Source organism: Bubalus bubalis, chromosome 23 (genome assembly GCF_019923935.1).
Source record: "Bubalus bubalis isolate 160015118507 breed Murrah chromosome 23, NDDB_SH_1, whole genome shotgun sequence".
Taxonomy (NCBI): Eukaryota; Metazoa; Chordata; class Mammalia; order Artiodactyla; family Bovidae; genus Bubalus; species Bubalus bubalis.
The window spans coordinates 43,002,752-43,025,045 of record NC_059179.1 but is presented as its reverse complement, the minus strand read 5'-3'; the positions used below and the strand labels follow the sequence as shown (position 1 = coordinate 43,025,045).

Here is a 22,294-nt window from a genome sequence, read left to right as displayed (position 1 = left end):
GCTGGGAAATGTAGTTCTCAGCTTAACCAAGGTAACCTAGCACAGTCCACCCAGGCTCCTTTAATTAAATATAGAATACTTAATGTTATTATTCACATCTTTTGGGAGACTGTACATTTTAATCATAATTACATGATAAATATTTCACGGTATATATCTTTGTCATATAATTAGGAATAAAAAATGTAATCTCAAAAAGATGTTAAATAATTTAAATGGCTGAGGATGTGATTAAAGCCTTGATTGAAATATGGTTAGAAGGTAACTCAAGGTCTTCAAGCATGATCTCCCAAGAAACGCCACCACCAGGTATGTTTAAAAGTACACTGACAAGGCAACACCCAAAAGAAAAGAAATTTACATAGCTTTGAATATGGGGTGAAAATCTAAAGAATATATCCAGCTCAAGTTATAATCTGGCAAAAATTACTGTAGCCAGTTTATAAGATCCATATCCATTCTTCTCCGGCCTCTGCTAAGACAAGGGCATTCATCTCACTCATTCATTTTGAAAATATCTTCTTCATTTTTTCAGGTTTGGGGTTAGGGACTATGCTATGTTACTTCTAAAGGCCCTCACAGCACCTAATACATGGACGATGGCACTTAGGGAGAATCTCGAGACAAATTTCATTTCAGTTCCATATTTAACCGCATTCTATATCACAGGACTTCCCTGGTGGTCCAGTGGTTAGGACGCCACTCATCCACTGCAGGGGGCGTGGGTTCAATCCATGGTCAGGGAAATACGATCATGCATGCCATGCGGTGCAGCCAAAAAAAAGAAATAAATTTTAAAAAAGAAAAGAAACTACTCATGAAAAAGATTTATTCTGAAAACAGGAATAACTGGGGCTTTGATAGTGCTGTAGCTGAGGTACAGGGAAGCATGCCCTGGGGAATACAGGAAGAGGTGAGGCTAGCGTGATACAGGGACTGCAGGAAGGGGCCTTGCAGGAGATGGAAACCGGCCTTTTGGAGTAAGACATCAAAAGGATTTTGCGTGTGAGAGAGAAAGAGAAGGAAAAAGCAGGGAGGAGGGAAGAGTACAGTTGAAGATAAATTGAGGGAATAGTTGGGAACAATTGGGCATGACTTCCCAATGGATCAACTTCAATATTCTTCACGCTTCTTCAAACGGCGGCAAGGAGTGTGCCCATGGCTTCCATCATTAAATCCTCAAACACAGTAAGAAAAACTTCCATCAAGGGTTACATCTGGGTTTAAAGAACTCATACCCTGTGGAAATGAAGTCAAAGTCACTCAGTCATGTCTGACTCTTTGCAACCCCATGGACTATAGAGTACATGGAATTCTCCAGGCCAGAATACTGGAGGGGGTAGCCTTTCCCTTCTCCAGGGGATCTTCCCAACCCGGGGTAGAACCCAAGTTTCCCACATTGCAAGTGGATTCTTTAACAGCTGAGCTACAAGGGAAGCCCAAGAATACTGGAGTGGGTAGCCTGTCCCTTCTCCAGCCTTTCTCCAGCGGATCTACCCGACCCAGGAATCAGACCAGGGTCTCCTGCATTGCAGGCAGATTCTTTACCAACTGAGCCATGAGGAAAGCCCTGTGGAGGAAACTGTAAACTCAGATGGGTCGAGCAAACCCTTGTAACCATGAACTATACCCCCTCTTCTAGCCGTCATTCATGTAGCATACGTATATCTATTGAACGTTTACTCTGGTCCAGACACTGTAGGGAAAATGAAAATCTAGACACAGTCCTGGCCCTGAGTGAACTCATTACCTAGTAAAGAAGCTGGATCTTAGTATGTGAAAATATTTAAAGAATGAATAGATGACAGGAAAATAATACACGTCATCCTCAACTATATAAGCCCAGAGAAACAAAATGGTGCAGTGAGTTTCAAGTTAGGCTGGGGATGAATCCTGATCCTACAGGTACTGGCAGTGTGACCTGAAGGATGTTGCTTAACCTCTTGAGGCCTTGGTTTCCTCATCAGTAACACTCTCATTTGTTTGCTGTGAGAGGGAACACTATTGAAGGAAATAATGGAAAACAAATTGATCCAGTGTCCCTCAACAGGGATGATGATAAAGTTATTGAAGGACTCTAAGCAGGAAGAGGTAAAACACCTGTTTTTATTTCAAAATTCATCTGCTGAAAGACTCAAGAAATACGAGTCCACAGTTGCAGAAGCTGAGAACCTTTGCCTTTTGAAGGCAAAGAGACATCAGGTCAGGCCATGTCAGCATGGGAATGAACCCGAGAGAGCCTTTCAGGAAGAGCCAGAAACTCAAGTACCACACAGATCCCAGACATCCAGCCAACTAGCCCAGACCTCGGTCTCCTGACGTCAAGTCCAAGGCGGTTACCCCTACTCCACACTTTCCCAAGAAGTTGTATTTCAGGGTAGAAATTTTGCTTCAGAACAAATAAGCTCACAATATTTTCCTAATATATTCCTCTTCAAAATGACTCGACTCAGAAAGTCTACACACCATCCAAATGATCAGCTCACTAAGGTGCATTTTCCACAAGCCACTGGTGCCCCCAAACACTGTCTTCTGAAGCTCCAGAGGTGTGTTCTGCTTAAACGTGAGCTGGGCCCAGAAGTGAGGACAGGCACACTTCCCACACTACTGCCTGGCACAACGCATGTGTTTTAATGAGTGGAAGTAAAATGTGCTATTTCACTGTACCCTCAAAAGACCAATTATTACAGCATAATGCATGCCACCCCAGAGCCAAAGCTTGGTCTGAGTTATCCATTGCCACCTCCATCGCCAGAACCAAACAGCACAATGGTGCCTTGAGCATCTATTTCCAAAATCCACGAATGGCCTTATTTTCCTAAGTCAACTTTTGCATGAAAGGCTTTCATAATCTGCCTATTGATTGAAGGAAAGGAGAGAGGGAAAGAGGAAGGAGTGAGAGAGGAATCAAGGGGTGGGGGGAGAATGAAGGACTGTATGGTCTAAACTGTAGATCTGAGCAATCAGCCAAGAGCAGCAGCCAACAGAAGACCTTGAAGAGTGTGCCATCGCTACATTCGGCCTGGAACAGGCTCCTGATCCCTGAGGGTTATGAAGCTGTTGTGAGAGACCCCTGATATGTTTTCCAGCAAGCAATTGGCAGTGATGGACAAGTACGTTAGAAGAACCAAGGGGTAACCGCCTTGGTCTTGACGTCAGGAGACAGAGGTCTGGGCAAGTAGGCTGGATGTCCATGACACCACGTTTTCTATGAGGTCCTCAACATTCAGTTAAGAGGTCAGGCCTATGAAGCTTTTCAGATCTCAGTTCCCTGGATGCCCAAGGAGTTGGAATACGCATTGTTCAGCAAGTTCTGACACATGTCAGAGAAGGCTTGTTTCAAACTGGTCTCTTCAGTTTCCAGTTCCTAACCTTTATCCATATTTCTGGAGGGCCAATAAAAACAAAGATGAATCCCCTTCTCCCCAAAGTGATGGCAATTCCAACCACATACATCACAGGCTTAGCCTCTGGCGCAGGCGTGATCTTTCCAGCATGCCCACTGCACTCCCCTGCCAGGCTCTCCTCCTGAGCTGCCACAAAAGCAGAACCTTTCACAGGAACTTTTGTTCCTTTTATTGCAAATCTACAGTTAGCTGCTCAAAGCAACAAAGTATTAAAATTAACTTTCTCTAATCTTTATTCTTCTCATCCACTCCACTAAGACACTCCAACCAAGGAGAAACTAAATTAAAAAGATGACATCAATCAGGATGTTGGTAACACAGGTCTAAACACTGACCAAGAGGAACCAGGAATAACCCTCTCTTCTGGGCTGTATTCATTTTGGATCAATAATGAGTAAGAAACCTTTTCTGAAATTTTGACTCAGCCAAATTAAAATTTTGCCTTGATAACCCACTTTAAGTTTCAGCTTAGTCTTACTGTTTCCCAAGTAATCCCAAGATGCTAGTTTCTCTGTATGTATCCACAGGTTTGTCCCCAGATTGTTTCACTTTTTCATAAGGATTGGCTGCTTTTAATGCATATGAGACATTTATCATAGTACATATATATAGCAAGGTCTTAGTAAAAAGTACTTATAATTATTCCTCTGTTAAAAAAAAAAAAGGAATAGTAAATGTGCTCAACCTCAGTAAAGCAGACGGTTATTCTAGTGTTTCCAGGCAGAAATCCTATTCAACGTACAGATCAAGTATTACTACTATTATTAACAAGGTGCTAATCTCCATAAAGGAGTCTCCCTTCAAGAGTTAAATATATATATATTCCCTCTGATCTTATTTGCTTTTTCTCGTAAGTCAATTTGTCAAAACTTCTGATAGTGAAGTCCATATAAATGAGATTTCTTTTACTCTCCAATAGCTTCAGATTTGAGTCAAAAAAAAAAAAAAAAAAAATCCTCTGGATAACAATTGGCAGGCATAAGCACAGGATGTTTTGAAATGGCACAAATGGTAGATCTTATTGAAAAGCAAAGGTGAAGCCCAACACATAACCTAGCACATCCTCTTAACATAAGTAAAGTAAGCAAGGAAGAACCAAGCTCTCAACGAACAGCGCCCATTCCAGACCTGTGCTGGGAACTCAGGTCCACGTTCACTTGATGAACAGCAGCAACTAAGGGCAACAAACATGGTGAGAGCCTCATGGGTAACACCCTTGCCCTCCAATCCATGCCACCTTCATGACCGTCACCCACGAACGCTGTGCTCCTCCAGTGTCACCAGCAATCCTGATGAACCAACAGTGAACCCAGCCGCAGGGCTGCTTCTACACCCAAAGCCTGAAGGTGAACATTGCCGTTGTTCCCAAAAAGGGCCTTTCTTTATATGGACAATGCTAACAAGCAACAGCCTGGTTAAGCTGTGAAATACGGGGAGGGGAAGGAAGGTTTCTGTCTGGCAACACAGTAAGACTGTTAGGTCTGACCAGCTAAGCAGATACAGGTGATGTAATACCAAAGACAAATCATCTGGGCTCTTTAAGAATACATGGCTGATGCTAAGAAAATCTTCAAGAGCCAAGTATTTTGAGAATTATAAAGTGATGTTATAACAAGGTCAGGAGTCTGGGTACATAGGTTTTAAATTACTGCAATAGCCTATAACAGAGCCCTATAAAGGGATGAAAGGTACTTCGTTACCACCTTGGAAAAGCAAACCTAGATGCTTCTGAAACCAGTGGGTATAATTTGTATGGCTTCTTCAGGTTTGTGTTAACTGCACAAAGTTAGCTAGGATGGTCAGAGGTGAACGAATATTTCTTGAGAAATTAGTTAATGAAATAAACCATTGGAAATGAGCCTTCAATTACTTCAGCCTGACACCCTGCTCAGTAAAAGGAATGCATTTCTTTTTCCATTTCCCTACTCAAGTCAGGTGATTGGAAAAGTCATCCCACCAGTGGTGGGTGTATTCAAACAAAGCAAAACAAAATAGCACCAACTGCTTTTCATTTAAAGTAAGTTCTGAAAGCTGGCTGCCAAATCCCTGAGTTATAGTAAACAAGTGAGCTAACTAACTCATGTGTGTTCCCCCAATTACAGTTCTTTATAAATCACAGTCCAGTCTTTACCTCCAGATTCCTTTCTATCATAACACAAAAATACTTCCTGATTAAGAAGCCAATGCCCATTACAACTCCACAAGTTCTGTGGGTATCCTTCAAAAATGAAAGCCTTGTTGCAACACACCACTGATTGAGGGAAAAGTGCCTTTGTACGGGATGGTCCAATTGGTATTTGTGGTCACCAGGCCTGGCAGCTCTCATTTCTCTTATCGCTAGTCCCACAGCAATGTAGCCAGGTGCCATTTTTAAAGGAAACTGCTGTAACTAGTCCTAATAGTTTAAATCAGTACTTTACCAAGTGAAAGATGGGCTATCCAGAGACGTTTCAAAGACTGAGGAGGGGAAGTCACAGGAGAGAAGAACCATGAAACGAGTCCTACGGTTTATTTTCTGGGTGACACCAAGGATGTTCTATTTTTAATGTACCTAATCCATTGGGTTCTGTTAACACATTCACCTATTTTCCTAAGGAACTTCTATTAAGATTATGCAGCTTTCACCCTTGAAGACCCAACACATCAGAGAACTAGCATTTCTCTTCTAATAGTAACTGATCTCACAGTTCAAGAAAGGGGGTTACTCAATGGGGACTTTCCTGGCGGTCCAGAGGTTAAAACGCCACGCTTCCACAGCTGGGGGCTCAGGTTCAATCTCTGGTCAGGAAACTAAGATCCCACATGACACTGTAGCGGGGCCAAAAAAAAAAATACAAAGGGAGGCAGTCAGCTTGGCCACTCCACTGTCCACCATACGACTGCGTAGTGTTTCCCTACAGATGATTCTGCTGTAGCCTTGCCCCTTTCCCTCTCACCTTATTAACACCATCTGATGTCAGAAGTGGGGTGGCTTCATTCCAGGATAGAAATAGAAAACAGTATTACTATTTCTGCAAATTTTAAAAAACATTTACAGGCAGATCTTGCTTAATCATGCTTTACTTTATTGCACTTCACAGATACTGCTTCTTTTTTTAACAAATTGATGATTTATGCCAATCCTATCAATGCCATTTTTCCAACAGTATTTGCGTTTTGTAATTCTCATAGTATTTCAAAACTTTTTCATTACTACGGTGTTTATTATGGTGATCTATGATCAGTAATCTTTGATGATACTTTCGAGAAAAACTACAACTCACTGAAGACTCAAATTATGGTTAGCATTTTTAGCAATATTTAACTAAGGTACACACGCTGTATTTTTAGACATGCTACTGCACACTTGACTAGAGTATAAACATAACTTGTACACCCACTGGGAAACCAAAATACTCCTGTGAATCCTTTACTGCTCACTTTATTGCAGTGGTCTGGAACTGAACCCACAATTCCGCCAATGTTTGCCTGTATGTGGATGCTTCATGAGCATAAAGGTATAAACGAGTGTAACATTTAAGAATGGAAAATGGGAAGTTTGTGAGAGAGGGGTTACAAATGAGGCTTCAAATATGTGCAAAGTTTTATTTTGAAACAAAGGGAAGAAAAACAAATATTGTATAATATCACTTATATGTGGACTCTAGAAAAATGGTAGAATTTATTTGCAGAGTCACAGACGTACAGAACACATTTCTGGGGGCCTCCCAGGTGGCACTAGTGGTCAAGAATCTGCCTGCCAACGCGGGAGACCCAGGATAGGTTTGATACCTGGGTTGGATGATCCCCTGGAGAAGCAAATGTCAAGCCACGTCGGTACTCTTGCCTGGAAAATTCCATGGACAGAGCAGCCTTGTGGGCTGAAGTCCATGGCGCCGACTGAATACAAGCGCGCGCGCGCGCGCACACACACACACACACACACACACACACACACACACACACACACAGAGGTGAGATGAATTGGGAGATTAAGACTGACATATATACACTGTGTATAAAATAAATAAGAGAACTTACTTATAGCACAGAGAATCCTACGCAACACTTGGTGGTGACATAAATGGGAAGGAAACCCAAAAAAGAGGGGATATACGTAATACAGGTGACTGAGTATAGCAAAGTATATGTAAAGCATAATTCACTAGTTTGTATATACAGCAAGAAACTAACAACATTATAAAGCAACTATACTGCAATAAAAATTCTAAAAAATAAGAAACAGAGAAGTAAATACGACAAAATGCTAACATTTTAAAATCTGGATGATGACAACCTAGAGTGGGGAATGGTGTGGGAGGTGGGAAGGAGGTTCAAGAGGGGGGACATATTATATCGATGGCTGATCCATGTTGATGAATGGCAAAAACCAACACAACATTGTAAAGCAATTATCTTCCAATTAAAAATAAGTCTTCTTTAAAAATCTGAAAGATGGGTTTATAGGTGTGTTACTCTTTTGAGTTTCTCTCAATGTTGGAAATAGTTCATAAATGTTTTTTAAAAGATAAGTATACTGACAAACTTAAGAACTAGGAATTCCACAGATATCTGAGCATTCATTTATGAAAAAGAAACTGAAAAGTTAGCTAGTAACTGAGCAATGGATTGAATATTTTTCATCCCAAGAAAGCAATGACTGTGTTAGGCATGCCGTAATAAACATTTTATATATTCATTTATAATCTCATGAGTTATTACCTCCATTTAACAGATGAGGAAACTGCTACTCAGAAATTAACATGGCCAACGGTGCAATGTAAGCAGCAAAGTCAAGATTCAAAGTCAGGTTCAAAGGCTTCAACATACAGGCTGTCTCATGGGTTTCCCTTAGAACAAAGCAGTACCCCTCTCAACTAATGTACCTTTTTTACATGGTGGAGCTCAGAACCAGACACTGAAGCCACCAGAACACTCCCATTTACCCCCCCAGAATTCCCCAAGGAAGGTCAGCTCCACCCCCATTCTTCTAAGAGCTACTTGACAGTCAGCAGTCCCTTCCCGGTGAACTGCAGGCCTTGGAAGAAGCATACAGTATTACAAAGTGAACGAAGGGCAACAGGGGGCACTGGAGGGTCTCAAGCACAGCATGATAAAAAAGAACAAGTTCTATGTGGCATACAATGGTTTTTAAAATTAGAGGTGTCAAGGCATTAGTCATAAAATCCATTCAGGGGGCCATAACCAGCATTTCCTAAAAAAAGGGGAAAAAAAGGCAGGCAGGCAGGAAGGGAACTGATGTGTCAGATGTACAGAAGACAAGTGATGCTTCACACAGCTTTGTCCGCTGTACACACTATTGACCTCTGTGTGTTTTGGATCGTGGTTCAAATGCTTACTTGCATCCAACCGAAAGGTTTAAAAGTTACTGCTCTAGAAGACGAAGGATTTAGGGTAGAGGCTGGAGCCTGCAGCACACCCCCAGATGGCCAGGAGGGATCCTTTAAGGTGGTATATAGTAACAGTAGAAAGAAAAGAAAGATAAACTTTTTTAAAAAAAGACACACTTGAAAACAGAACAGAATTTGGGCAGGGGAACCCAACAAAAATGCTAAGGTGTTACATATGGGCCATTCGAGGGGAAGGCAGCCATGACAAACAGGCCAACTGTGAGGAAGAGCTGAAGAGGTCCGCAGAGGAGGCAGGAGACACACTTAGGGTGAGATACGCTAGGCTGCAAGAGACGAGAGGACGTACAGATAAGACTACAAAAACAGCTCGGCCACACCATGCCCTCAAAACCAGGGCCCCCGCACTGCTTTAACTTCGTCACCTTTTATGAAACTGTATTAATTCTCTTTCAGTTAAACCATGTTTTAAATTTATGCTCTGTCCTCAACCAAGTGGTTATGACTTTAAAAAGCACATAATCACAGTAAAGAACCAATACCATCAGTTAGTCTCCAGCTATTACATTATTCACCATCCCAAGGGCTTCCCTTTGATTTAGCATTTGATGGATAAGCACAGACGGGTCTGTCGTTTGGCTGCGCGTGCACCCACTGACGGCATCAGCACTGGGGCTGGGAGCCGCAGGCGCCTGGCGGCCCTGGCACTCCCGGAGAGAGTCGGGCCAGAAGGGGTCCGGCAGCTGCCTGCAGGCTGTGCCCGTCCCGTGAAGCCACACAGCTGGCTCGAGGGCCCTGCTGATCCAGCAAGAGGGCACAAGGGAAATGGCAGAACTCCAACAGATCACTTTATTCAAGACTGAATCCCCAAAGTACATCCGAATAGACATAATTAAACAAGGCAGTGTGGACCGAAAGGTACAATGTCATCCCCACCCGGCCCCCTGATGAAGGGAGGTTTGCTTTACAGAAGGCTTTTTACAAAGTAAATTACATTAATTACCAACATTTAAAAACATCCAACATTTAAGGGTTTTGAATCTCTGATTTATTAGACAGCATGGAAATAACAGGTTTAGGTTATTGTACAGAAAGAGCTCAAGCTGCTCATACACAGCAACTGGGCTTGCTGAGGGAAAAACAATTCTTCAGACTACTGCACAAGGGCACAAAGACTCCTCATCCTACAGTCAGGAGGAAAGGGCACACCAAGAGAGCAGAGAAATTCACATGCTAAACAGTGTGTCCACAATGACTAAAACGCATCCCTTAAGGGACAATCATGTATTGGTAGGAAGCAAAACAAGCTTTCCATAGAGAAACCACTTTCACGAGATGGTTAGGTGGACCTGCAATGAAGAAAATACATTTCAAAAGATGGGTTCAGATTTACACTAAGTTTTCACTAAAATACTTACAAATAAAAATAAGACCTCTCTCTGTAGCAAAAGAAAATTTTTAAAATACATCATGGATGAAACAAATTTCAGTAAAGGTCCAAGTACTATTCAGATACATACATTTGCAAATAATATAAATAAAAAAACAAAAAGTGTGACAACAAAAAAACGATTTGGAACTACCTAGAATAGGCCAAGCTAAGTTCATGTTCTGCTTCAGGGCATTACATTGAAATGAATCTCATTCTCACTATAATTTTTTTCTTTTTAACCTTAATCACCAGCGGCTGGGCAACTGAAATGGACATGAGAACTATATAAATGTCAGAGAAATATGTAAACCTCATTAATGTTTCCAAAAATTCATTTAGAGATAGAAACAGGTCCAAATAGATGCCTGTCTAAATGTACTGCAATTACGTTACAATTATTTTTCCAAATACACAGATATGCTCTGTCTTTTCTCAGCTCATTACTGACTCAAACAATTTGCCCTTCTGGGATCAATTGTTTGCTAATAAATAATTGTTTACAGTCACAAAATGATGTTAGGAGGTTTTCTTATTAGTTTTCCTCCTGCACCCTAATAAGATTGAAAACGAGCTGATTCCCCAGAGTCTAACCTTAACCTCGCTTTGTTTCACAGCCCAGGAAATGATGACCCATCTGCTTCAGAAAATAATGGACGGCCGAGAGGAAATATTGTTTAATTGTAGATTAACCTCCTCATGAGGCAGTCTGAAGCAGCTTTAGAATTAGCAACTATAACCAGCAAGAGAAACAAATGGCTCAAGAGCCTTCTTCTCTACCATTTAAGGCCCAGAAAGAATGCAAAGGGGGCTTTATCACCTACATTTATTTACAAACATTTATTTCTGCAGTGGAAACAAAAATCAAGGTCAAAACTGATTCTCAGAAGTGCTGCTGCTGCCCTCCCATTCTGTTTGCCCAAATACCTTTAAATGCAGAAAAACCATCAAACCATCTCATGCGCTAAAGAAAGTGTTTAAAAAAAACAACAAACAATAAAAAACCTCTTTTCCAATATTTTCAGGTTCTTATAGTATTAAAATTAAAAAATGTTCCCTGGCTTCTTTGTTAATAGTAATATATCCACCATTGGGGAGTACGAATTGTTTTATTATCATCAACATGGCACTTAAGTAAATGAAATCTTGTCAAGTACATGGTGACCTACAAGTTCAAAAGAAAAAAGAAGAGCATGAGATCAAAACGGCCGGCCAGGACAAGACACACAGAAGTGAGAGATAAACGCAAACCCAGCCCTTTATCCACCAGGCTTCACACGCCACGCCTTTTCCAAAGACAAACTGTGAAGGCACACCCGATACTGAACACTTCACACTCTGCCCTCTCTCAGGGACTCCAGCAACTCAGCAAGGGCCCTCTATGCCATTCTAATTCAGAAGAGTACAGGGATCCTGGAAACAGTCAGCTATTCCATAAATATTTACTGAGGACTTCCTTCCAGGGCCTGAGGAGAGAGGGACAAGGAGCAGGACGAAGACTCTTGGGGGCTGGTATTTTATGGTCAAACAAGTGTCCAGGTAGCAGGTCTCCCTCAAGTCTGGTACAGGTAACTAAGTAAAAAACTCTGCCCCATGTACCGAGAAAATGTAAATGGTTCTTCCCTGTCAACAGTTACACCCACGAGCCAAAGACATCTACAGAAATTTCAAAACTAAGGAAATCTAGTATTCCAAGCAAGGCCATATTACTCTGAAATTCCAGTAAGACCTGAAGGTCATTTCATTCTGTGTAAATATTACAGAAACAACCTCTGTGGAGAGGAAAGATTTTTGGCAGTTCAAATTCTTAAATATCTTAAATAGAATTTGCTAAAATAAATTATTCTTGAATTCCTCAACTTAATTTTGAAGCAATGAGCTAGTAATAACTTCAGAGATTCAAATAATAGTGCCTATTCAAGAAGAATGAGAGTTTGACATTCTTCTCTACAAAACAACTAGGCACAATTTTATCCATCAGACGTCTATCAACCCACGGATATTGAGAGCTTGGGAGAACAAGATAAAATCAACTCCAGCCCTAGAGTCAGCTGTAATATCGAACAGGCATCAACAATGCTATTCATGAATTTAGAAAATTAATAAATCCTGGGTTGAATGCAAGAAAAGGCTCAAATACAGGTGAAGCATACTCACTTGGGTTTTGTTTCTGCATCTGTCACTTGGCGAATGAAGATACCATCTTCGGGATGTTCCGTGTCATCCATTTCATACATATACGACGATGCTATTGCAAGCGTGGTCCCATCATTACTGAAGGCGAGTGAGGCGATGCTGGTGGGGTACCGATGGAACTGGCACAGTCGCTTTTTGTTAAATGGATCCCAAATATTTACAAATCCATCAGAACCACCTGCAAGTGATTTCAAAAAATAGTTCTTGAAAGCAGATACAAAAATAGCCATTATCTTGACAATTTTTAAGATCACAGAAGTTGCATTTTCCCCAGGGAGTATTATACTAGATTTTTTTTTCCCCTTTAAATATCATAAAAAACCAAGCACAATTTTTAAGAACTCTGCCCACTTCCCAGGCGGTCCAGTGGGTTAATACGCCACGCTTCCAATGCAAGGGGGGTGCAGGTTCAATCCTTGGTCAGGGAACTAGGATCCCACATGCTACACAGAACGACCAAAAAAAAAACCTGCCCAAGTACAAATATGCAGCATTCAATTGACAGCAAAATTATATTAACAAGCAGATACAAGTGAACATGCCATACTCTACCTGTGGCAAAAGTATTGTGGATGTTGTGAAAGGAAATGGCGTTGACTGGGTAAATCTGCTCAATATTGTTTTCTTTGAGTCTGTGACACTTGAAGGCATACTTCTTCTTCTGCACCTCGGGGCTTGGGTCCAAGTACTCAACTGCCACTCGACCTTCGATAGAACTTAATACATAACCCTGGCAAGAGGAAATCAGAAGACAAAACTAGTGAATCCAGATTCCAAAACGAGGCATATACTTTCCCAAATTCAACCCAAATTAAAGAAAGATAATTATTTTTAAAATGAAAAGAGAATATGGCTGTATTTTAAACAAATGTTTAAGCAATACTAATACAGATATGATCACTCCAAAAGTTTAAAAACACTTATACCTGTTATATTAAAAAACAAACAAAAGGCCACCATCACTTACTTGCTTTACCAGTACTCTGCACATTGCAATCAAAAACATCTAGGTAGTCTGTCAAACCTCACAGGAATTTTTAAATTATTTTAATATAATTTATTTGTTGTCCTGTTCAGAAGGGGACTCAAATTCATTCTATCACTTGGAATATATTTTTCTTGGCTTGATGTCTCCTCACTTCTAACAGCTCTAAGAACTGTATCTTCTTCACTGAGGGTATATCAATAATCCAGACCAACTGGAAAACCAGCCTTCCATCTCTATCATCCTGCCTCTTGCTTTTAACTACAGCAAATCAAGTTTATACCCAAACACCACAGATTTTCAGCAAGGCTCAAAAGTGCTCTATAATTTCAAACCTCTCCTCACCTTGCCGTGAAATAGTAGGTCAGAAAAGATAAAAGAGGAAGATAGTATGAAATCTATATTTTACTTCTTTAATTTTTCAAGATATGAAAAAGATTTATTCCTAAAAAACTATTAACACCTGTAATGAAAAAAGAATCAGTAAAATGTTACTTTTAGTTAAAAAGCTTCCATTATAAACTAGATAAACTCCGACAGAAAATTTTGGATGTAAAACATCATGATATTCATAAATGCAACCATATTTGAACCATGCATTTAAGGTTTTTCATAACTTCAATTCCAATGGAAATTTACAATATCCTGAGAAGAACTGTGATCACCATTTGAGGTAGTAGTAGCCTTTTGAAATAAAGAGCTAAGAGAATAGAGTAATGGACCTAATTCTTTCAAGCTCCACAACCTCTGAAGGACAGCCATAAGATTCCAAAGATATCTGCTGTTTTTAATGACTTTCCTCTTATAAAATTCCCAGAGCAAATGACCCCACCACCAACTTCCCTTCGAACTTTCAGGACTGGGGGCAGGGGTGCACTAATAAAGTGTCACCTCATCTAGTAATGATGATGGAAGGTGACCCACACTGTTCATCAAGAGTTAGTCACTATATGAGGCACAGCTCCCCTCTAACATCAGAGGCATTCCTTTAAAAAAAAAAAAAAACAGTAGGTTCTGCTCTCAGACTAGCTAAAAAGCTCTGTTAGTATTAGGGTACAAAAGGGACAAAAAAGAAGGGAAAAAAAGGGGAGGAAAAGCAAACAGCAAATTCCGTAACTCTAAATTTTCAGATTTAAATCTGAATTCACTGGTTTGTAAATTAAAATACCTGCAAAACTCTCTTCGATTACTGTACACCTGTCAAGCTTCCTGGAGGAGGAGCACCAAGGAATCAGAAAACCACTGGTAGATTAGCCTCTGTGAAAATCAAAGCCTTCTCTAAAATTGAGTTAACACACTACCTTTTAACAAAACGCTGTCGAAAATACACCTAACAGAAGTTCCAATCACCACTCCAAAACAAAAAAAGAAAGCAATGCGTAAAACGCAGTGACCAAATTATGATAAAGGATTCTACTGTTTTCACATTCCCACAGCGGCGGGGGAGGCAAGGTCGGTACCTGCTTGTTGGGGAACGCACGGATGCAGCGCGTCTGGTACTTGAGGCTGGACTCGCGGCGCTGCTGCACGTAGCCCATGTTCCGCAAGTCCCACACCAGCACTCTGCGGCCCGCGGTGCCCACGATCAGCCGGTCTCCCGACACCGACAGGGTATACACCTTTCAAAACACCGAAACTTGCTAAAAATGCATGCCTGCAAATGGCATTTTACTCCAAAATAAAGTCCAAGGATCATAAAACCATTAAAAAAAAAGTTAGATGAAGGTTCACAAACACAGGTACCAAAATTTTAAATACTTCAGTTACACAAACCAAGTAACTGGCACAAAATAATACACCCAAGATATTCTTAATACTTAACCACGTATCATAATAATGCACATTCTAATTAACTCTCCAAAAATATCTCTGAAGACGATTCTCTTTCTTACTAAAACAAAGTATATTATTAAATAATTTTATAGCCCTCGTTTCATTTAATCACAATATAAAAGTGTAAAAGATACTCAAAAAGGAGACAATAGACAATAAAACCATAAAAACAGCTCAAGATACCTTTCAGTGGGCTTCTGGCTTTTCATAAGACAATCATTTTCAAAGTTATTTTTCTATGACCACCTTTTAGACAGAGATTTCACGTTGTAACTCTTTGATTTTCCCACCTGTCACACTTAATAAATAGGCCTTTCCAGGAAGAGTGAGAGAGTTAACATTAATTACCTGCTTACTTGCTTTTGGTGGCATACGAACTCAAAATTAAAAGACAAGATCAGTGGTCTGGGATATGACAAAGCAAATTTTTATGCCTTGACGTCACATTAAACACTCAAGACAGAGTTATGTTTACGGAAAATTTTAAAAGCACTTATCCCCTAAAAACAACTGCTCCCCCTACCGCTTAAAATTCCTTTTCTTCGAAAGTAAAACAACTTTCACAAACTATCCCCTTATAATAAATCACAAAATTTCCTGCAAATAAGCCTTTAAGGTGGCTTACTTTCAAATACATTATCTGGAGACCAAACAGAGATAGGAAATTCATGAAAATAGTAATAAAATACATTTTCCTGATCATGTTAAATCATTTTTTAAAAAATCTAGACTTCAGGTATATAACTGTGTTCTGATCATTACTTTTAATTAATAAGCAACTAATTTAATCTAATTTAATATTTTAAAACCTGAAGAATCACTATAAAAAATGAAGAGGCCTCATTACATGGCAAGACATCTCTTTAACATTCAGTAATTAAAGCTTATGGTTAGTTATCACTAACATATTAACCACATAAGTGTCCCCCCCTTCCCGCCCCCCAGGGAGGACAGTGAGCAGAGGTGGTGGGACTGGGTTTAAGAACATAATAACCTGATAATTTCTACCATCTAGCCTTAAAATTCAACAATTAATCTGACCAAGGGAAAAAACACAGAATTTAAAAGACTCAAAACAGTACATTTAATACAAGTGTGTTTGAATAAGAGATATAGTAAGATTTACTGCTGTTTATTCAAAAAACATTTGCAGAAAAACAAATTAGTGTAAGACACATGAAACGCCGAATTCAAAAAACAAAGAATCCAGAAAAAGATCAATTTATTAACAGTACAATCAGAATGGGAATTTTATCTTAAATCTTTACTATCCAGGTGACACACAAGCTTCTAACAGTGCTTTCTATCCCCACTGATCGTAAATCAAGTAAAAACACTGTCATGCTACTGACTAGGTATATACATTTATCAAAGACCGTATTAAAAAAAGTGACATAATGAACCTTGCTGAACCAATAAGCAGCTTGATTCAGTGCGGCTGTCCATTATATGATATTCTGTCAGCAATTTATCACAGCTCTTAACATGTTACATACAACCATAAATCAAAACTAGAAACAATGCAATTATTTTATTCTGAACAAAGGTCTTGCCAGGAGTAGATTCGACTCTGATGTGACAAAAATAATGGCTCTTTGGATGCACTACAGTATATAATGACAGCTAACAGGAACTGAATAGTGTATTTACACTGAGGAAATAGACTCAAGTGAAGGATACCTTTAAACTGCTAAAACAATCAATCTTTAAAATTAACTACCACCTGATAAAGTCTGATGAGGATACAGCAAGAATGCTCAATTACACTTTCATTGTACAGATCAAAAGGTTAGAATAATACACATTTCAGTTTTAAGAATCTTCCTTCAACTACCTCTGTCAGTATTAAAAATAAATAGATTATAAAAGCCAGCAAATAAAGGACATCTTTTTCACTAAACTTTAAATGATAACCCATTTCACTCTCACAGTCAACTAAAGAGAAAGCTCAGGCCTAAGTGAAAATGAGTAATGCTCCATCCCACTTCCTGCTTGGGGAAGTCAAACTCAATTTCAGTCTTTGCTAAATGACTTCTCTGAAAAGTTGCTTCTCAGCCCTAGGATCTAAAGCATTACAATACATGGAAGTGGGTTTATCACTAGTGCTATCCAGTACAAATGTGACAACTGACAGGAAAAAGCTGACCAAAGTATGAACATTAGTTTTCCTTTACATATTTAGTTGGGTTTGTAAAATAGACTCATCAACTCTTAACCTCTAAATTCAACATTATCTTCATCATTTATCAAGTCAAATCACCCCAAGAACCATAACTCCTGTCATGAACATAAAAAGCCTACCTTTTCAGGCTGAGAGAAGGTCCCAGCATTACAAGGGGTTCTGGGATCCCACAATTTAACCGTCTGATCCCAGCTTCCAGTAACCATCACATTCACTTCTGGACAGTATTCAACACATCTGATAGGGGCATCATGGGTTCCAACAAGATTTTCTGTAGGAATAAAAATAAACCAACAACCAACACCTAGCTTTACTAAAGATTCCTCAGGTGAACAACAAAAGGAAACATTCATTCTACTGTAACGAATCCACTTCCACCCACTCAACAGAAGTATCTACACATAGAAAAACTTCTCCGGGACTACAAAGTCATTCATTCACCTCTGTCCATCTTACAGGGCATAGCTTGATTCACTGGCACAGTAATAGGAAAAGCTACCTTGAGTTTCAGACTACATTAAAATGATGGTGTATCAGTTATTTTCGTCACAATTCTAGATTCCTTCAAATCAGGAACCTTGTTTCAACTCTATAGTTCTGACTGTATGCAGTGCATGTTCTGATACATGGTAAGTGTTCAAAATATACCTGTTGAATGAACACTTGAGTGGTGAACTCTGGTCCAAGGGATCTGGATAAAACGTATCACATTAAGCTGATGTTTCACAGAAACAGATTTAAGTGGTAACAGGATTACCTGAAAGCTGGGGATGAGGAAAGCAGGGAGGCTCAGGATTAATAACCACTTGGTTTTCATGGTGGTTCTATTTCTTTCTTTCTTTAATATTTACTTGGCTATGCCAGGTCTTAGTTGTGGATGTGAGATCTAGTTTCCTGACCAGGGATTGAACCCAGGCCCCCTGCATTAGGAGCATGGAGTCTTAGCCACTAGACCACCAGAGAAGCTCATCAAATTTCTAATACACAATTTCTTCCCTTTCAATTTCAACTTTTCACATTATCTCATTGATTCATTCAACTAACATCTACTAACTGTCTAATATGTGCCAGAATCTATATCACATGCTAAGGTAACAACAAATACAGAGTATGTGGTTCTGATCCTCAAAGAGGAAAACTACCTGTTTAAAAACACTCCATTTAAACAAGAAAGAAAAGTATCTCATAAAATTCAGCAAAGACCTTCTGAGAATAAGCAGCTAATTCCCTTAATTATGGTCTCCAGCATCAAAAATCTTTGCTTTTTGGTGTTTTCTTGAGTTTTCAAACAAATAGAACCTAAACCTGCAAGCTAACTTCCTAATTAGAAAAAACTGCTAGCAAACAAAACCGAACATCCGCAGCTGTGAGTTACATGACAAAACAGCTTTCACATAAAAGCCTCTTCTGATTGGATCCTTCTTTTCTTTCTGGATAAAATATAGCGCCCATCCCCCATCCATTCTCTCACATCCTCATTGAGTCCTATCTCTGTGCCTTGCTATGTTCTTCAAGTACATCTATGTCTAACACGTGCATATACAACATAAACAAAAAACCTTCACTAGAGAGCTGTGTATTTGAGTTCCATTCCAATCTCTATTCTACGCCAAAGTCATGATAAAAATGTGGGTAAATTTCATCGCTTAGAAATTAACTAAAAGAAAACGTGCTACCCTGTCCTTCATTCAATAAATGCAAGTGAAGAATGGGTTACTATGGTACCCCGACAGGATTGGCTATTTTATAATGTTAGATTTTTAAAACCCTGTCTTCCTTCAGTCTGAACTATATTAGTTTCTGAAAAGAGAACTCTGAAACATCAGCACTATCCTGGAAAAATTCTACTGCAAGGGAGAACACTGCAAGATCCAGTGCCCTTCTGAGGGCAGGGTAAAGGTCAAATACGTAAGTGCCTCTTCATGTAAATACTGTGGAGGGAGATCACAATGAGCTACACTGTTAAAATACAGACATAATATTTTGTGTTTCTAACTTAATGGTTATCATTTAAACAAAAAAGTCTTAAATTCAAGCCACTTTTACTTTTATCTAAACAACTCAGGAACTAAGCAATTCAGGAACTACTCTTTCTAAATAAACATTTGTAAGTAAGCACTAGCTAAGAAAACAATAAAGTGGTAAAAATGTGCTTATGTTACCTTGATCAGTGTTCAAATCATGCATTTTCAATTGATGGTCTAATCCCCCACTCCAGGCATGTGTTGGATCCTACAAAATAAAAGTTTCAAGTCACTCAAAACTTACAAAGCTTTAAAAAAAAGTGTTTAACCTTGGAGTAGGAAATGGCAACCCACTCCAGTATTCTTGCCTGGAAAATTTCATGGACAGAGAAGTCTGGAGAGCTGGCAGTCCATGAGTAGAAAAGAGTCCGACACGACTGAGCACGCATGTGTAAGAGGTTATGGAATTTGGAAAATACTATCAAGGAAAATGTTTCCTGTAGCCCAATCACCTAGAGATAACTACTGCCAACACTTTACCATCTCTCTTCTAATCTTCTTCTTGTAAAAACATATAATTTTAAAATAAAATTTGAAATCAAACTCTGGATACTTTTTAGTTTCAGGTTAATCAATCTACAGAAATATCAGTAGTGATTTCGTAATAATCCATACTATAACTGAACTTCCAATTTTCTTATGTCCTCATTGTCAAACAATTGTTCTCACATTTTTATTTCAATAAACAACTACACGATAAGCATTTTTAGTAGCGTTTTCTAGGAGCAAGATTAAGGAAAACTAGGGTATGGACAGCCTTACCACATCCTGCTCAGCATTACTTATAATTTCTTATATCGCAATGAGTTTATTAGGAGTAAACAGTATCTAACTGTGGTTTTAAATTGCATCCTTCGATTACTTGTAAAGTTGACTCTTTTAGGTTTAATAATTTTTAAATGAAAAAAAAAAGTGTTGAAAAATTCCTCTATCTACCAGCCAACTCCTCAGTTTATGCTCAGAATGAAGTACGCTGGGCTCACTCATTGTAAACAAACAAAAAACTGAGCGAACTAAGTAGTCACCCAAACTACTATGCAAGCAAATTAAGAACTGTTCACCACACTGGCTGCGAGCCAATACGTATTCCCATTTACTAGCAAACAAACCTTTTAATAAGTAAGACGGCCAAATTTTACCGTCTTGCTGTGAGTTTCAAGTACATTCTGTCCAGAAAAATTCAGTGTTAACTTAAGGGGAGACCCAGTTCCTGACGTCTGTTAAGTCCCCAGGGCCAAAACGCAAAACAAAGCAGCACCGGAACCTCAAGGTTATTGGGGTGGGGGTGGGGGAAGAGTGGAAGGAGAGGGGCGCTGTCCAAATGACTCTACCGACAAGAGCCTTCGCCCAACACTGCAAAAGGGACGCTGATCACGAGGGACACCATAAAACTCAAAAGGATGCAGGAGCTGAAACGGAGAACACCTACGTAGAAGGCGCAGTCCAGGACGGCGCCGGTGTGCTGGTACTTGAGCCGCATGGAGTTGGCCGGCACATCGTAGAGGCGCACGGACGTGTCCCAGGAGGAGACCAGCAGGAACTGCGATGTGTTGGGGCTGAACTTCACCGAGGAGATGCCGTCCTCGGGGGGTTGGTTCAGTTTGAACTCGTTAGAACCGGTCATCTAGGGAACAAGGGCCTGGTAAGAGTCTCCCCAAGACGCCGGGGTCGCGAGGCTCGACTCGCAGAAAGGGCCGGGCAGTACGGGGCTGGGGTGGGTCCCCAAGGGGCCAGGGTCGCGAGGCTCGACTCGCAGAAGGGCTGCGGAGTAGGTGGGGTGGGGGTGTCTCTGGAGGGGCGGGACCGAGGGAAAAGCCGGCGACGTGCCCTCTGCGCCTGCGCAGGGCCGCCGCGCCCTCGCCGGTCGGGCCTCATCGACCCCCCTCCCCGTCGCCCCTCCTGAGTTTCCATACCGGCCGGGCCCGCACCGCCACACCCCTGACTCCAGCCTGGCCCGCTGGATCCACACCATCCCCCGCCGCGGGCTTCTGCACGCCAGCCTCTCCCCACCCCCGCCCCCGGGGCCTGCCGCCCCGCGTGCTTCTAAAATAAAAAGGAAAAGCCGTGAAGTGAACCCGGTTCCCAGCGGACTGCTCCGCCGGCTCGGGAAACCCGGGGGCATCCCCGGAAAGCCCGTGCCTGCGACCGGCCACCTCGCCCGGCTACCTCGGGCTCCGTTCAGAAGCAACTCAGCCGCCGCGCCCGCCGCCGCTCACCGCCGCCTCGCTTCCCTCCGCCGCTCTCGCGCGTCAAGCGAAGTAGGCGGAGACAAAGCTCCAGCCAAAGCCTGTCATTGGCTGATTTCAAACGCCAACGTCTCCTGCTAAAGCAGCCGATTGGTCCATCCCGAGGCCCCGGGCTCGGGCGACCCAGTCAACCTGTTCCGGCACAAAGGCAAACGACAGCCTTTCCGATCACGTGACTGCTTTCCGCCACCAGGCTGAGGCGCCCCGCCGGTGCTGGACGCGTGAAAACTACAACTCCCAAAGAGCATCGCGCCAAAGCAGAGCTCACGCCCTCTCCTGTTCGTGTGGGGCATGCTGGGAAATGTAGTCCTCGTGGCCAACGCTTAGCCTGTCCTCTGAATAGTAGGCGGGAAAGATGCTCTTTCCATTTGACTATTGGAGCCCTCCCCATGTCTCGGACACAAGAACTCCATTTTGGTCAGTACTTTTATAGGACTGAATTAGTCTCCTTTCCACTGGACGTACATATCCGGTGAAGTTAACCAGAAGTGGAGAAGAAAATATTTGCTCTAACGAATGTTTTGCCCCACTTTTTTCTCATTTTCCTGGACTTTCCACCTATGAAGCAGGCGCTCACATTTCCCACTGTCGAAGATCTTCTGACTTCAGAGAAACTCATCCTTATTTATACTCTGCTTTATCTC

General features: G+C 41.0%; 1 protein-coding gene across 5 annotated transcripts; it reads right to left on the bottom strand.

Moving 5' to 3' along the window:
• Positions 1–812: 812 nt before the first annotated feature.
• On the bottom strand, positions 813–21,721 carry BUB3 (BUB3 mitotic checkpoint protein). Of its 5 annotated transcripts, none has more exons than XM_006080414.3 (8): positions 21,571–21,720; positions 20,834–21,028; positions 19,543–19,612; positions 17,500–17,651; positions 14,826–14,984; positions 12,933–13,110; positions 12,342–12,558; positions 813–1,239 (listed from the first exon to the last, which is right to left on the bottom strand). In XM_006080414.3, the coding sequence occupies exons 2-8, from the start codon at positions 21,026–21,028 to the stop codon at positions 1,233–1,235; spliced, it is 978 nt and encodes a 325-aa protein (XP_006080476.1). In that variant the 5' UTR covers positions 21,571–21,720; the 3' UTR covers positions 813–1,232. The 5 variants fall into 5 exon arrangements, with proteins under 5 accessions (XP_006080476.1, XP_006080475.1, XP_006080473.1 ...); XM_006080413.4 differs by lacking the exon at positions 813–1,239 and adding an exon at positions 9,781–10,104; XM_006080411.3 differs by lacking the exon at positions 813–1,239 and adding an exon at positions 11,275–11,349.
• Between the last annotated feature and the right edge of the window lie 573 nt (positions 21,722–22,294).

Coding starts and splice junctions, on each gene's coding strand:
- BUB3 (XM_006080411.3), bottom strand. CDS start 21,028: ATGACCGGTTCTAACGAGTTCAAACTGAACCAACCCCCCGAGGACGGC. Junction 17,652..19,542: donor TGATTTGAACACTGATCAAG/GTAACATAAGCA, acceptor TTATTCCTACAG/AAAATCTTGTTGGAACCCAT. Junction 14,985..17,499: donor CCTTCTCTCAGCCTGAAAAG/GTAGGCTTTTTA, acceptor GTGTTTTGAAAG/GTGTATACCCTGTCGGTGTC.